This window comes from Oncorhynchus keta, chromosome 2, assembly GCF_023373465.1.
Source record: "Oncorhynchus keta strain PuntledgeMale-10-30-2019 chromosome 2, Oket_V2, whole genome shotgun sequence".
NCBI classification, from domain to species: Eukaryota; Metazoa; Chordata; class Actinopteri; order Salmoniformes; family Salmonidae; genus Oncorhynchus; species Oncorhynchus keta.
The window spans coordinates 52,425,755-52,439,724 of record NC_068422.1 but is presented as its reverse complement, the minus strand read 5'-3'; the positions used below and the strand labels follow the sequence as shown (position 1 = coordinate 52,439,724).

At 41.4% G+C, this 13,970-nt stretch overlaps 1 protein-coding gene across 1 annotated transcript in view; it reads left to right on the top strand.

Annotated features, from left to right (window-relative positions):
- Positions 1-13,970, top strand: part of LOC118402723 (MAM domain-containing glycosylphosphatidylinositol anchor protein 1-like) — a 416,200-nt gene that overhangs the window by 298,408 nt on the left and 103,822 nt on the right. Inside the window, exons 11-12 of the mRNA XM_035800916.2 lie at positions 10,854-11,120; positions 11,478-11,626. Of these exons, the coding sequence (XP_035656809.2) occupies positions 10,854-11,120; positions 11,478-11,626 (416 nt within the window). The remainder of the gene's footprint in view (positions 1-10,853; positions 11,121-11,477; positions 11,627-13,970) is intronic.

Sequence of the window (13,970 nt, the reverse complement as noted above, 5' to 3'; positions counted from 1 at the left end):
AATCCTCTCATTTCTCCACAAGTGCCTTGTGGGTAGGGACTAGGAGTTGGTTTGGGATTCAATGTAAGGGATATGCCCACACTAGCTTGCTTAGCGAATTAAACTACACTTTTAGAATAAAAGTTGCTCAGGTGCTTCAGTCTGTCCCAATAGGTGAACCCTTTTTGGTGCTAAAACCCTCTATGCAGGGTTCTTCATAGAACTCCCTGTAAATGTTTCTACCTAGAACCCTCTGTGAACATTTCTAGCAAGAAGCATTTTTTCCTCTAAAGGTTCTTCCTAGAATCCTTTATGAACAGTTCCACCAGCCTTATTCCCATTTAAAATGTCATTATTTATGACAATAAATTACATATATCATATCTTTCTTTGATGGCCTAGTTATACCCTAATGCAGTGGTGTTAGGAAACTCCTGGTTACATTATTCTTGCTTGCAAAGTGACGTGTAATTCCTATTGGAATCCAGACATGGGGAGGATTTTCCATTTTTTTATCACCTGAAACCTGCATTCAGAATGATTGCCGGGGTAAAGAAGACTGGCCAATGGGATGACCTAAATCATCTGAAATGGATCAACCTTCTCAGTAACAGGTGCAATAAATCCAACCAATTGGATTAGTTTATAAAATGTATGTTATTTATCTTTGTGTAGCATAAGATTAATCAACCAATCAATGTACATGCAAAATGCAAAAACACAGACATTGAAACAAACTATTCTGAAAATCAACCTGCAATAGAGCATGCTGGGAAATATGATAATGAGTGTTTTACTTAACAGAGTAAAAATGACACAATCACACTCAACTCTGGTTTTTAACAACAACACTAAGGTTATTTTACACCGCCAAGTTTTATGTTAATTTAACTCTTGAATCAACACTAGAAATGTTACACAGAAAAATCTACATTAGGTTAAACTGGCCAATTTGCTGTGTAATATGCAGTACAAAAATACACTGCTGGTTCACTCATACTTCCTTCTATTCTCCTACTCTCTGCACAATAAAAAAAAAATACTAATTTGAAAGACAGAAATCGTGGCAAAGATATAAATTATGTCAGTACTGTAAATGTAAAAGGTTTAAGGGAATACCAGATACGTGCACAAATATTCCTATGTACTCTAGGTACAGTTTAAAATATTCTCACACCTATCTTTTTAAATGTATCAAATTACTCAAACTCCTGATCTTAAAGTTTAAACACTGAAGTAAACACTATTGCTCAGGCACTATTTCAAAGAACGAACAAGTATTACAATAAAAATCATTTTTTGCCTTCGAAAGAATCCTTCTAGCCTCTCAAAGAGACCTTTCTTCTAAAAATGGTTCTTAAGGATAACAAATGTTTGAGGTAGAACTCTTTGCCTTACAAAGAACCCTTCTCTTCCAAAAAGGGTTCTTCAGATGAAAATGGTTCTTTGTAGAACCCTATCCCTCCGCCTAGAACCCTATTGGAAGTCCTTTTTCTAATAGTGTAGCTTAGCGCAGAACGAATGCCAGCTTAATTAAAGACCACTATGACCGTGGAGCTGACATTCCAAATCCTCCCAACCCCCATACACCATCCGTCCACATGCTTACAAAGATACTACTAGATTTACAAGGCTTGCTAATGCAGGCGGGCGGAAGGACGACACTTTCAGATGCTCGTCTAGTCCAGTCCACTTCAATGATTTATTGGCCAGGTGGCCACCCCAGTCTAGAAAGACAGAAATAAAGAGAGAGAGAGAAACTGAGTGTGACAGATGGATGGAGGAAGAGAGAAAGACAAACTGGGAGAAAGAGAGAGTGACAAACTGAGAGAGGAAGGGTTTTAGTAACAAGCAAGAGAGGGAAGAAGAGAGAGAGACAGAGAGACGGAGAAAGAGACAGAGGGAGAAAATGAGGGAGAGAATTATGAACAGAGAGAGGAAAACAGAGATAGGTAGATGTTGCAGAACCCCTTTTCCAGGGAACCATAGGTGCTTTGGAAACCAACGATTCCCCTTTCCTTCTCAGGATTTCTTCACTGTACCCAAACCAAAAACAGATTTAATGCATTGCTCAGTTATGTATAGAGCCATGTCCTCATGGAAGGCTCTGCCACCAGAGGTTACTCAAGCAAAAAGCAAGTTTAACTTTAAAAAACAGATAAAAAAAAACCATATTGTATCACAGCGCCTCTCTTCTTTCTAAAGATTTAATTGAACTCTTATTGCTTATCAAAGTATGAATATGTGCAGAATAAATGAATAGTGTCTAATTAGTATTTTTGTTGTCTCTTGGTGTCTTTCCAATATATAACTCTTGTTTTATGATTTTTTAAAATTTTAATTAATGTCATATCTTATGCTGTTTTTGTATATAATTTGTCATGTATTTATACGTTTTATGTGGAACCCAGGAAGAGTAGCTGATGCATGTGCAGCTAACGGGGATCCGAATGAACTTAACTAAACCCTCCTTCCCTCCTACTTTGTGTTTATTTGTTTAGTTTATCAGGTTTGTTTTTCAACCCTTCATTTAGCACCGTTGATCGATACGCGGGAAGATGCTATATTTTTTTTTACTGTGCCTATAAGTGGACAACCCTCTTTATCTCTTCCTCCCTCCTTCTCTCCCTTTCTCCTCTTCCTCATTTTATTCTCCCTTGCCTTCCCTTTCTTTATCACTCCTCTCACCGTGACATGGATGTTCTTCTTCATTGCTATTCTCATCATCATCAATCAGACGGCATCTCACCGCATCTCTCTGTCACTATCCTTCTCCCTCTCTCTTTGTCTTTCTTTCCCTCTCTCCTATTCCCTTGCCACCTCACTCTCTCTTCTGTGTCCCTTTTGCTCTTCCTCCCTCCCTCGCTCCGTTTGAGCTCCTCAGTCATGTGCAGTCTTTCTCTCTTACACCACACATGCTCTCCGTCATCTATCTTTCTCCATCACCCCCACCTTTTCTCCCTTACACTTGATGCAGATTAATCTCTCTGGAGTGTACCGTACTATAAATGTCATGTCTTCATGCATTACTACAAGAGGGTAGTGTACAAACTTGACTAACACGCTGGGAAAGCTGTGTGTGTGTGTGTGTGTGAGAGAGTGTGTGAGTGAGTGAGTGAGTGAGTGAGTGAGTGAGTGAGTGAGTGAGTGAGTGAGTGAGTGAGTGAGTGAGTGAGTGAGTGAGAGAGAGTCTGCCCTTTAATATCTGTCTGTCTGTCTCTCTCTGTATTTCCTTCTGTATCTGTCTGTGTGTGTATGTGTGTTTCTGTGTGTGTGAGTTAGAGCGAGGATTACGGCAGATATTTGTTGTCTCCAATAAGACGGACGATGATTCTGTTTACGGGGATTATAGCATCGTGAAATTGAAACATTCTAGCGTAGCACGAGCCGCCAAGGAAAATAGATAGGGGAGACAGTAAGGCCTGTTGTGGAGTCATTTTGTCAGTGGTCCCATCCGTGCACCACGTTTCTAGGATGAAGTCACCAACTGCTGACTGGCAAGATACGAAGCCACCACTACATAACTTTATCAACAAGCCTCACCTTACGTCTCTCTGCCCCCTGTTCTGTCGCTTTTCCTCCTCTCTCTTTCTCTCTCACAGCCACCTCTATCTTTTCCTCTCTCATCTCATTTATATTGTATATCTTTTTTTCCCTCCCTTTCGCTCGCTCATGGTCTCTCTCTAGGGGCTTCCACTGTTCCCATTCTCTCAATTCCTCTCAATCTTCCTTTCTTTTTTCCCTCTCTCTGACTCTCTCTCTCCAGAGGTTACTCCTGTGTCCTACCTCTCTCCCTCACTCACCCTCTTTCTAATTCTTGCTCTCTATCTCTCTCTCTCTCAATTCAATTCAATCCAATTCTCATGACGTAACAATAGACAGACATATGACCAATTTGCAATATTAACATAATTAAAATAATAATAATACATATTGTCAACGGGACAACAGTAACAGCAATAATCAAGGGTCAAAATAGCCATTCAGTGAACAGTAACAAAGGCAGAGAGGACATGGGCAGGTTTGTTGGTCTGTCAGACGGGGAGCCTATTCTCATCCGAGTGGTCTTTGAAACCTTGAATAAGGGTTTCAAATTTTGAGAAATGACACTCTCTCATTGTTTTATATTTTTTTACATTTTGTCAGGAAATGCAGCTCTGTCTCGTGTTCTGCTATGGTTGCCTTTCCTCTACAGCAGCTATTCCCAAACTACGCCAAATAAAAATGTGATTCACGTTGAAAAAAATATAATTATTCACATTAAAAAAAAATCTTCACATTTTCAAACAGTCCATTTATATTTTCCAACGGGGCTATACATTTGAGTTTTTTTTTTTTATCTCGCCTGAGTTTCACTGCCAAAAATTAAATTAAACCATCAGCCATTTTGAAAAATAAGCCACAGGAGGTTTTGAGTGAGAATTAAGACGACTTTCAAGTACTAAGGCATGTATAAAAGCAACAGATACCATTCATAAGAAGGGTCTAGAAGTTAGGGTCTAGGTCCTAGACCTAGAGGAGCTCCTAGACCTCTAGGAGCTACTGAGTGGCTAGGAGGACTTAATTATTCCTGCTGTCACGGTTATGGCTGGGACAATGCTGGGGGAAAAGGCAAAAATAACGATACAGACAATGCCTTCATCAAACAACACTGTTTCACGACGCATTTAGTGACATGGCAGGAGATGTTTTGAAACAGTTACTGCTTTGCATACAAGCCAGTGAATTATATGCTTACAGCTGGATGAGTCAACAGACGTGGCGGGCCTGGCACAGCACCTGGTATATGTCCGTTACGTTTATGGGCAGTCATTTAAGGAAGACATACTCTTCTGCAAACCACTGGAAACCAGGACAACAGGAGAATATATTTTTAAAGTACTGGAAAGCTTTGTGACATAAATTGGACTTTGGAGGTCAAGATGTGTTGGTATCTGTACCGATGGTGCAAAAGCATGGACAGGGAGACATAGTGAAGTGTGTAATGCACATGCAAGCAGTTGCTCCCGACACCAATTGGGTACACTGCAGCATCCACCGAGAGGCTCTTGCTGCCATGGGAATGCCTGACAGCTTGAAAGACGTTTTGGACGCTACAATGAAAATTGATAACTTTGTTAAAGCAGGGCCCTGAACTCTCGTGTATTTTATGCACTATGCAATGATATGGGCAGCGACCATGTAACACTTTTACAACATACAGAAGTGCGCTGGTTTTCAAGGGGCAAAGTATTGACATGTTTTTGTAATTGAGAGACTAGCTTAAAGTTTTCTTTACTGACCATAATTTTCACTTGTCTGACCGCTTGCATGATGACGAGTTTCTCACACGACTGGCCTATCTTGGTGATGTTTCTTTTTGCCTGAATGATCTGAATCTGGGATTAGGGAGGGACTCTCCGCAAGTATTTTCAATGTGCGGGACAAAATTGAGGCTATGATTAAGAAGTTGGAGTTCTTCTCTGTCTGCATTAACAAGGACAACACACAGGTCTTTCCATCAATTGTATGATTTTTTGTGTGCAAATGAACTCAAGTTTATGGACAATGTAAAATGTTATATAGCAAAGCACCTGAGTTGGGTGCGCAATTACGCAATACTTTTCCGAAACGGATGACACAAACACCTGGATTCATTATCCCTTTAATGGCCTGCCTCAAGTCCACTTACTGATATCTGAACAAGAGAGCCTCATCAAAATTGCAAAAAGCGGTTCTGTGAAAATGTAATTTAATCAGAAGCCACTGCCAGGTTTCTGGATTGGGCTGCGCTCACAGTATCTTGCGTTGGCAAATCGCCCTGTTAAGACACTGATGCCCTTTGCACCTACGTACCTATGTAAGAGTTGATTCTCGGTCCTCGCTAGCATGAAAACTAAATACAGGCACAGACTGTGTGTGGAAAATGATACTCTTTAATTACAACCCAACATTGCAGAGCTATGTGCATCCTTACAAGCACAACCTTCTCATTAACCTGTGGTGAGTTATTCACAATATTAAATTAACAAATACAATTTAATATGTAAGATGGTTGAATAAATAGCAAAATGATTGACTATTATTATTTTAATTTGTGCCCCGGTCCTATAAGAGCTCCTTGTCACTTCCCACGAATGTATCGTATAGTGTGTGTGTGTGGCAGGCTTACAATGATGGCAAAAAAATATATTTGAGAGTGCGCTGACCCTGGTGCTAGAGGTGGTATGCAGCTGGAGGTTGAATGTTTGAAGGGATACGGGACTATAACAAGTTTGGGAACCACTGCTCTACAGGGAGCCAGGCATTCCTGTGTCTACCCTTCTCAGTGGCAAGGCTGTGCCCACTGAGCCTGTACTTTGTCAAGGTTTTTCTAAGGTTTTGATCTTTGTCAAACCATCTTCCACGGTGTACAGTACTGTCAATTTAGGGCCAGGTAGCACTGCATTTTGCTTGTGCTTCCTAATAAATAATGTAATTTTGTTTTGACTGTGTTGTGTTTTGGTTTATTCTGATTGACTGGATGTTCTTGTTCTGAGGCTTCAGTGTGTTAGTAGAACAGGTTTATGAACCAGCTGGATGTGGAGACTATATTCTTTGCTCAGATCTTGTCATTGCAGGACTTGGTAATGTTAATCTATTTTAGATGTTTCCAAAACTGCCATGAAGTGCAATTGGTTCAATGACACATTCAATTAGTTTTAGCCAAATTTATTTTAAATTTGAATTCGTTTTTAGTGGCGTAGAATGCCCTGCATGCTTTCTCTCAGTTCATTCACTGCCTCATTTAGGTGTCCAGTTGAGCTCATTTTAAGTCGCTTTGGATAAAAGCGTCTGCTAAATGGCATATATTATTATTATTATTATTATTTTTAAACGTAAGAAATTGTAGTGTGTGCAGTACTCTATATATGTTGTACTAATTGAGCATTCTGGTCTAATTCCCTGAGATCTGGATATTCCCTGGAAAATCATTCTTTTTGACTTTTTGGGGTTCAGGCTCTGCTGTGGGTGACAGCAGGCACAGGTCATCTGCGAACAGCAGAGATTTAACCTCTGAATTGTGGTGACTAGCACCAGGGGCTGAGGATTTTTCTAGAATTGTGGCCTAGATTGCAACCCTGGCGAAGGCCCCGCCCCTGGTTAAAGAATTATGTTATTTTCTTGACAATTTTGATGCTGCACTTATTACCAAAATACATTGATTTAATGATAGAATCAAATTATTTTCGGAAGTCGATAAATCGAGTGTACATTTTGGTATTATTTTGGTGGAGTGTGTTGGGTGTAAATATGATTGGTCGTGCGATGTTTTGGTATAAATCAAATTAGCCTTTTATTCAAGACATTGTGCTTTTTAAGGAAGTTTAGAACTCTTGTATTTATAAATCTACAGAAAACCTTCCCCAGGTTACTGTTCACACAAATGCCTATGTAATTGAAATTTGTCTCCGTTCTTAAAGCTTGGGGTTACGCGTCCTTGATTCCAGATGTCAGGGAAATAACCTACACTCAAATGAAACAGTTTTAATATAGCCAATTTAAATGTTGCACTAGTGAATTTGATCATCTCATTTAGGATTCCATCAGGTCTGCATGCTTTTTTAAATTTGAGGGCCTGACATTTCTTATAGAGCTCCTGGTCAGTAATTGGGTAGTCCATTGGATTTTTCATGAATTTTGCATGGTTCTGCGTTTGCATCAGTTTGAACGGTGTTGTAGAGTGTTTCAAAATGGCTTGTCCAATATGTCACCATTTTGTATTGTTAATTTCTCTAGTTTTTATTTTTTGTAGGTTTTTCCAATTTTGCGAGAAGATGTTTGTGTTTATGGACTCCTCAATTAGTGTTAAATGCTTGAAGTTGTACTGCACATTTTTGGTTCTGAGTGTACAGTACATTTATAGTATTAAAGTCTCACAGTAATTAGGGTGTAATTCACCATCATTTGTGTCTCTGTGCATTTGGCTTAATACTGTTTACATTTTTTTCCTTATCATTTGACAATCTGCATCAAACCAGTTTTCATCTGTGGTCTTTTTTGGTTCGTTTTTTTATCAATTTCAGTTGTGCTTCTTTTGCCGTTTTCCAGAATATATTGTTGATGTTTTTATTGCTAGATGTATGCCTTCTTTACTGTTAGTGGATGTGGTATCCAGAACACTATCGAAGAGTATTTGAATTTTTTGGTTACTGGTTGCTTTCTGCTATTCTTATGTGCTGTTTTGGGCCCATCTGTATGAATTTCTGATTTTGTAAAGCTTACTGGGCTGTGAATGTGTGGTTGTTTCCATGTCTGTTCTTTTGAGGAACAATGTAATTTGGCTGTAATCAGACAGAGGTCTTAGTGACTTGACAGTGAAGGCGCTGGGAAAGAAAGGGTCTATGTCTGTAATCATATAGTCTACTGTGCTGTGGACAGGAGGTGAGCAACAGGTGAATCTCCCCAAAGAGTAACCTACCTTTGACAAAGTAGAGAACCAGGCTTCGACAGAGCTGCAACAGATTCTCTTCCGTTTTTGTTGATGGCTCCGTCACTGTTGTTTCTATTGGGAAGATTACGACAGTTGGGAGCAGTATGGCCTGTATGAACACCCTCCCCTCGTGTGGTTGTTAGAACGGGTAGTGTTCCTGTTCGCTCATTTATGTCCCCATAGACGAGCACATTTCCCTGGGACTGGAAATGGCACGTCTCTTCCTCAAGGATGGGAAATATCTCCTCTGAGTAATATGGGGATTTTGGGGGGAATATATTGTGCATAAGAACACTTTTCTGTCAATACAAATGTGATATTTACCCATTTTGAGGGGATCAATTTGATTTTGTAGTTTGGTTTTGTAGCAAATGATCAAACCTTCAGATTCTCTGCCTCTATTGACAGAGCTGTGTTTCTGTGACGGCAAAATTACCTTTCTGTCGCCTGTTGGACAGTGACTGACAATGTCTGCTTTACACCATGTCTCCTGCAGAATGATGACATCAACATATTTAAGATTTGTTTTACTACAGTGTTAAACTCTTTGGTCCAAAGGTTTTGATGAGTTCAGGCTCTCAATGTTCCACATGCTCACTGATAGCGATTTCATGTTACAAAAAGAAAGAATAGCACAGTCAAAAAATAAAGTAACTACTAACTACTATGTTGTTAAGAGTGAGATCAACAGGAAAACAGCAAACATTTGTTATCGTTTTCTTCATTGAACAAGTCAACTTGGAGGAGCTGTTTAATCTCACTCAATCCTACAGAGTTCTCCTGTCCACTGAGGGCCTCTGCATAGTTGCACTGGTCCTGCTTTTGGGCCCTGTGGAGGGAAGGGGGGCAAGGTCTGGGTGAGTGTGGGTCAGTGGGGCGTAGCGGTGTTCGGGGTGGTGAGGGGTTGCAGCTTCTCTCTCTCATCTCTCCCTCATTCTTGCCTTCCAAAGAATCAATATTCTTACAAAAATGGTTCTTAAGATGTTAAAGGTTCTATCTAGAACCCTTTGCCTTACAAATGGGTTCATCTGATCAAAACAGTTATTGGTAGAACCCTATCCCTCTTCAAAGAACCCTATTGGAACCCTTTTTCTAAGAGTGTAGGTATTCTGCTCTAAGGAAGTGAGTGATTCTTACAAGATGGGTCCTTCTGTAGCTCAGTTGGTAGAGCATGGCGCTTGTAACGCCAGGGGAGTGGGTTCGATTCCCGGGACCACCCATACGTAGAATGTATGCACACATGACTGTAAGTCGCTTTGGATAAAAGCGTCTGCTAAATGGCATATATATATATATTACAATGAGAAGATTCAAGCTTGCGTACTCAGATATAATAATAATAATTTACTGGATTCCAGTATCCCAAAGCACTTTACCTAGGCTTGCTAGCACTGACAACTTCTTTATTGAGGTAAATGTACTTATTACGACTGTGATATGTGGTTGTATCACCTAGCTACCTTAAGAGGAATGCACTTACTCGAAGTCGCACTGGATAAGAGCGTCTTCTAAATGACAAAAATGTCAAATGTACAATTACCAGGCCTTGGTATCAACTCCACAATCTACACTTCATCTCCCTTATCGTCCAGGTCTCTTTGAAACACGGCCAAAACATAGTCTATAATTACACAGCCATTGCCAATAAAGACTAAATTCAACGGTGGCTTAAGGCTAACGTCATGTGAAACCTAACGTTTGTGACCCCATACGTAACGTGGCATCGTTAGCTCTGCATTAGCATCCTTTGCTAATAAGTAGCCTATTAGCTTAATGGCAGCGCGGGGTGATTTGCAGCAGTATAATTTTGCTACGGTGATAGCCATTGGACCTGGAGGCTAGTCAGTCATTCTCCGTGGATAGCTTCTGACATGTTAATTACACACAATTAGTGCTTAGCACGACGCTAACGTCTGCGCCTCGTGGCGTCCGATCCATCATGTCGACGTATCAGTTTTCACATGTCAGGTGTGACGTCTCTCTTGCTCCTTGTCTTTATTCTCCTGCAGGGTACTGTATGCAGGGAGAGGTTCCTGGGATAAGCTGTAGAGAGGCCAGGGTTTTATTCCACAAAATTAATTGATTATCAAGCGGCTTAGTATTGTTTTCTTACGTCTTAAGGCGTAAAGAACAATACTAAACCACTGATCATGATTCAAGGTTTCTCCTCCTTTCATTATGTTGCTGGGACCATTGTTGTGAATACACCTATCTCCTTTTCTGCTTTCTTACTCTTCCCTCCACCCTCTCTCTCTCTACCTCCCTTTCTTGCATTATTCCATTAAAGATCTGTCTTTCTCAAACTGTGAGAGGAGGCTATTTGGGAACACTTTATTTGAAGGCTACCTACATAAGGATGTCATAACACGTTTATAACCCATACATAACTTATTAATTAACACTATTTTCCCCCTTCACTCAGACGCTCCAGTCCTGGACCCGGTCTTTCAGGATGTCCGTTCACCCAACTACCAGTTTGTGACGTTGCGCTGCCTCATTCAGAAGTCCAACCCGGCACGAGTGGCCAGTGTCCGCTGGGTCCGAAACGGCGAGCCCCTGTCCTCGCTGACCCCGAACCCACAGGAGAACCCGCAGCTGAAATTCAAGCTGGACCCCAGCAACAACGGCACATACGAGTGCCGCGTCAGCAACGGCGTGGGCAGCTCCACCTGCACCTTCAACGTCTCGTGTGAGTACCAGAAGAGGTTGGAGTTCCTGGTAGTGTTAGGGTCAATTCCATATCAATTCAGTCCTTTCAGGATGTCCAATTTAGGATTTCAGTGTTTGGTTTTCAACAGACATAATGGGACCCATATGGTTATGGCTACAAGATGAAAAGAGAGCAGTTTCTCATGTCATAAAATATAGGACTGAAAATGAAGTGCATTACAACTTTTAAAACATTTACAAATGGGCGTCTGACCCTCTGATACACAAATGGGCGTCTGACCCTCTGATACACAATTCATAAAGTACCAAACCAACCATCCAAAACTCCCACTCCCTCTTCTTCTTCTTCTTCTTTCTCCTTCCCCCAACACTGTAGCCCGTCCATACAACGCAGAGTTTTACTTTGATACGCCCAACCCCATCCGCATTCAGAAGGTCAACAACTACTCCTACAACCTCCAGTGGACCCAGAGAGAGCCGGCAGCTACAGACCGCATCATCGGCTACTGGGTCAACGTCCGCACGGTGGGTCACACACACACACACCCACACACACACACACACACACACACACACACACACACACACACACACACACACACACACACACACACACACACACACACACACACGCGTGCACACGCACACGCACACTGCTTAAGGAGCCTCACACACACTGCAGAAGGAGTCGCACACACATTGCAGAAAGAGTCACACACACATTGCAGAAAGAGTCACACACACATTGCAGAAAGAGTCGCACACACATTGCAGAAAGAGTCACACACACATTGCAGAAAGAGTCACACACACATTGCAGAAAGAGTCGCACACACATTGCAGAAAGAGTCGCACACACATTGCAGAAAGAGTCCCCCACACATTGCAGAAGGAGCCTACACACACGCGCACACACATACCCACTCACTCACTGACCCACTCACTCAGGAGCACTATATTGAGTGTTGTGTGAAGTGAAATAAGTGAACGTGGGCCTTCATAATTTGAGCCAGGGGAATAGCTGAGGCTGTGTTGGGAGTGGACAGTGGATCGATGGGAGCTTGTACTGCATTAACAACACTCTGAGTAGATCCAGAGTGACACCTCTCTCCACCCTTCTCTTCCTCTCCTCCTAGCTACATGCCTCTCCTCTCCCCTTTCCCCTCTTCTACTCTATCCTCCCCTCCCCTCTCCTCAATTTTATTTTCTTGTCCTCTCCTCTATTATCCTTTCACTCCCTTCTACCCTTCTCCTCCTCTTTCCTCCTCTCCTCTATTCCACTTTCTTCTCTATTCTCCTTTCTCCTCCTCTCTGCCTCTTCTCCCCTCATATTGCCCATCTCCACCTCTCCTATTCCTCTATTCTCCTCTCCCCTTTCTTCTCCTGCGCTTCTCTCTTCCTCTACTCTCCACCCTCTCATCCCCTCTCCATTCCTCTCATCTCCTCCACCCCCTCTCCTCATGCTAATTGAGGACAGATACTCTCTGACAGATACAACCTCTCTTTATAAAGTTGGCAGTCCCACCTCCAGCCCCCCTATTCCAGTCTCCTGCTCAAAAGTCTCCTGCTCAAAACGCATATCCTCCCTAATCATGACAGTGGCAGTGTCACATGGAAAATGACTCCATTGTTGTAACAGCAGGGTGGGCAGTTTCAAACGTCGCAGGTTGACGTTTATTATCATGAGTCTTGCCCTGGAGGTAGAACTGAGTCGTTTCCACTAGATGGGCCTGAGGCAAAGTCAGAATTTACTATATTAGATACTAGATACAAGTGTTATTCACAGAATTAAAGATTGACTTCTCCTTAATGCAACAGCAGTGTCAGATAAAAAAAACTTTATGGAAAAAGCATAATCTGAGAACGGCGCTCAGAGCCCAAAACAGCCAGAGAAATATACAAATATCCATTTTGGAGTTAACAGAAGTTATAAATACCACCATAAAAATTCACTTAACTTTGATGATCTTCATCAGAAGGCACTCCCAGGAATCCCAGTTCGACAATAAATGACTGATTTGTTCCATGAAGTCCATCATTTATGTCCAAATAGCCACTTGTTGTTAGCGTGTTCAGCCTACTAATTCATCATCATGAGGCGCAAGCACTTCGTCCAGACAAAAACTCCCGTTACAGTCCTTTAGAAACATGTCAAACGATATATGGAATCAATCGTAGGATGTTTTTAACATAAAACATCAATAATGTTCCAACCGGAGAATTCCTATGTCTGAAGAAAAGCACTGGAACGAGAGGTATATCTGTCGGGAGTGTGCATCACGAGCCTGAGACACTCTGCCAGACCACTGACTCAGATATCTCACGAGCCTCTCCTTTATAGGAGAATCCTCATTCAAGTTTCTAAAGACGGTTGACATCTAGTGGAAGCCGTAGGAAGTGCAACTTGACTCCATAGACTGTGTATTCGGTAGGCCAAGCTTTGAAAAACTACAAACCTCAGATGTCCCACTTCCTGGTTAGATTTTTCTCAGGTTTTCACCTGCCATATGAGTTCTGATATACTCACAGATATCATTCAAACAGTTTTAGAAACTTCAGAGTGTTTTCTATCCAATACTAATCTTAATATGCATATATTAGCATCTGGGACAGAGTAGGAGGCACTTCACTCTGGCCACGGTATTCATCCAAAAGTGAAAATGCTGTCCCCTATCCCAAAAAGATTAGAAGAAACCTTCAACAGTATGGTATAAAGCCTTAAGAAAATGACAACTAATTACAGCTACAACCAAAGTTTCTCAATGTACAGTATACGTACAGTACCAGTCAATAGTTTAGACACACCTACAGTACTTATTCCAGGGCTTATGTTTATTTTTACTATTTTCTACATTGTAGAATATTAGCG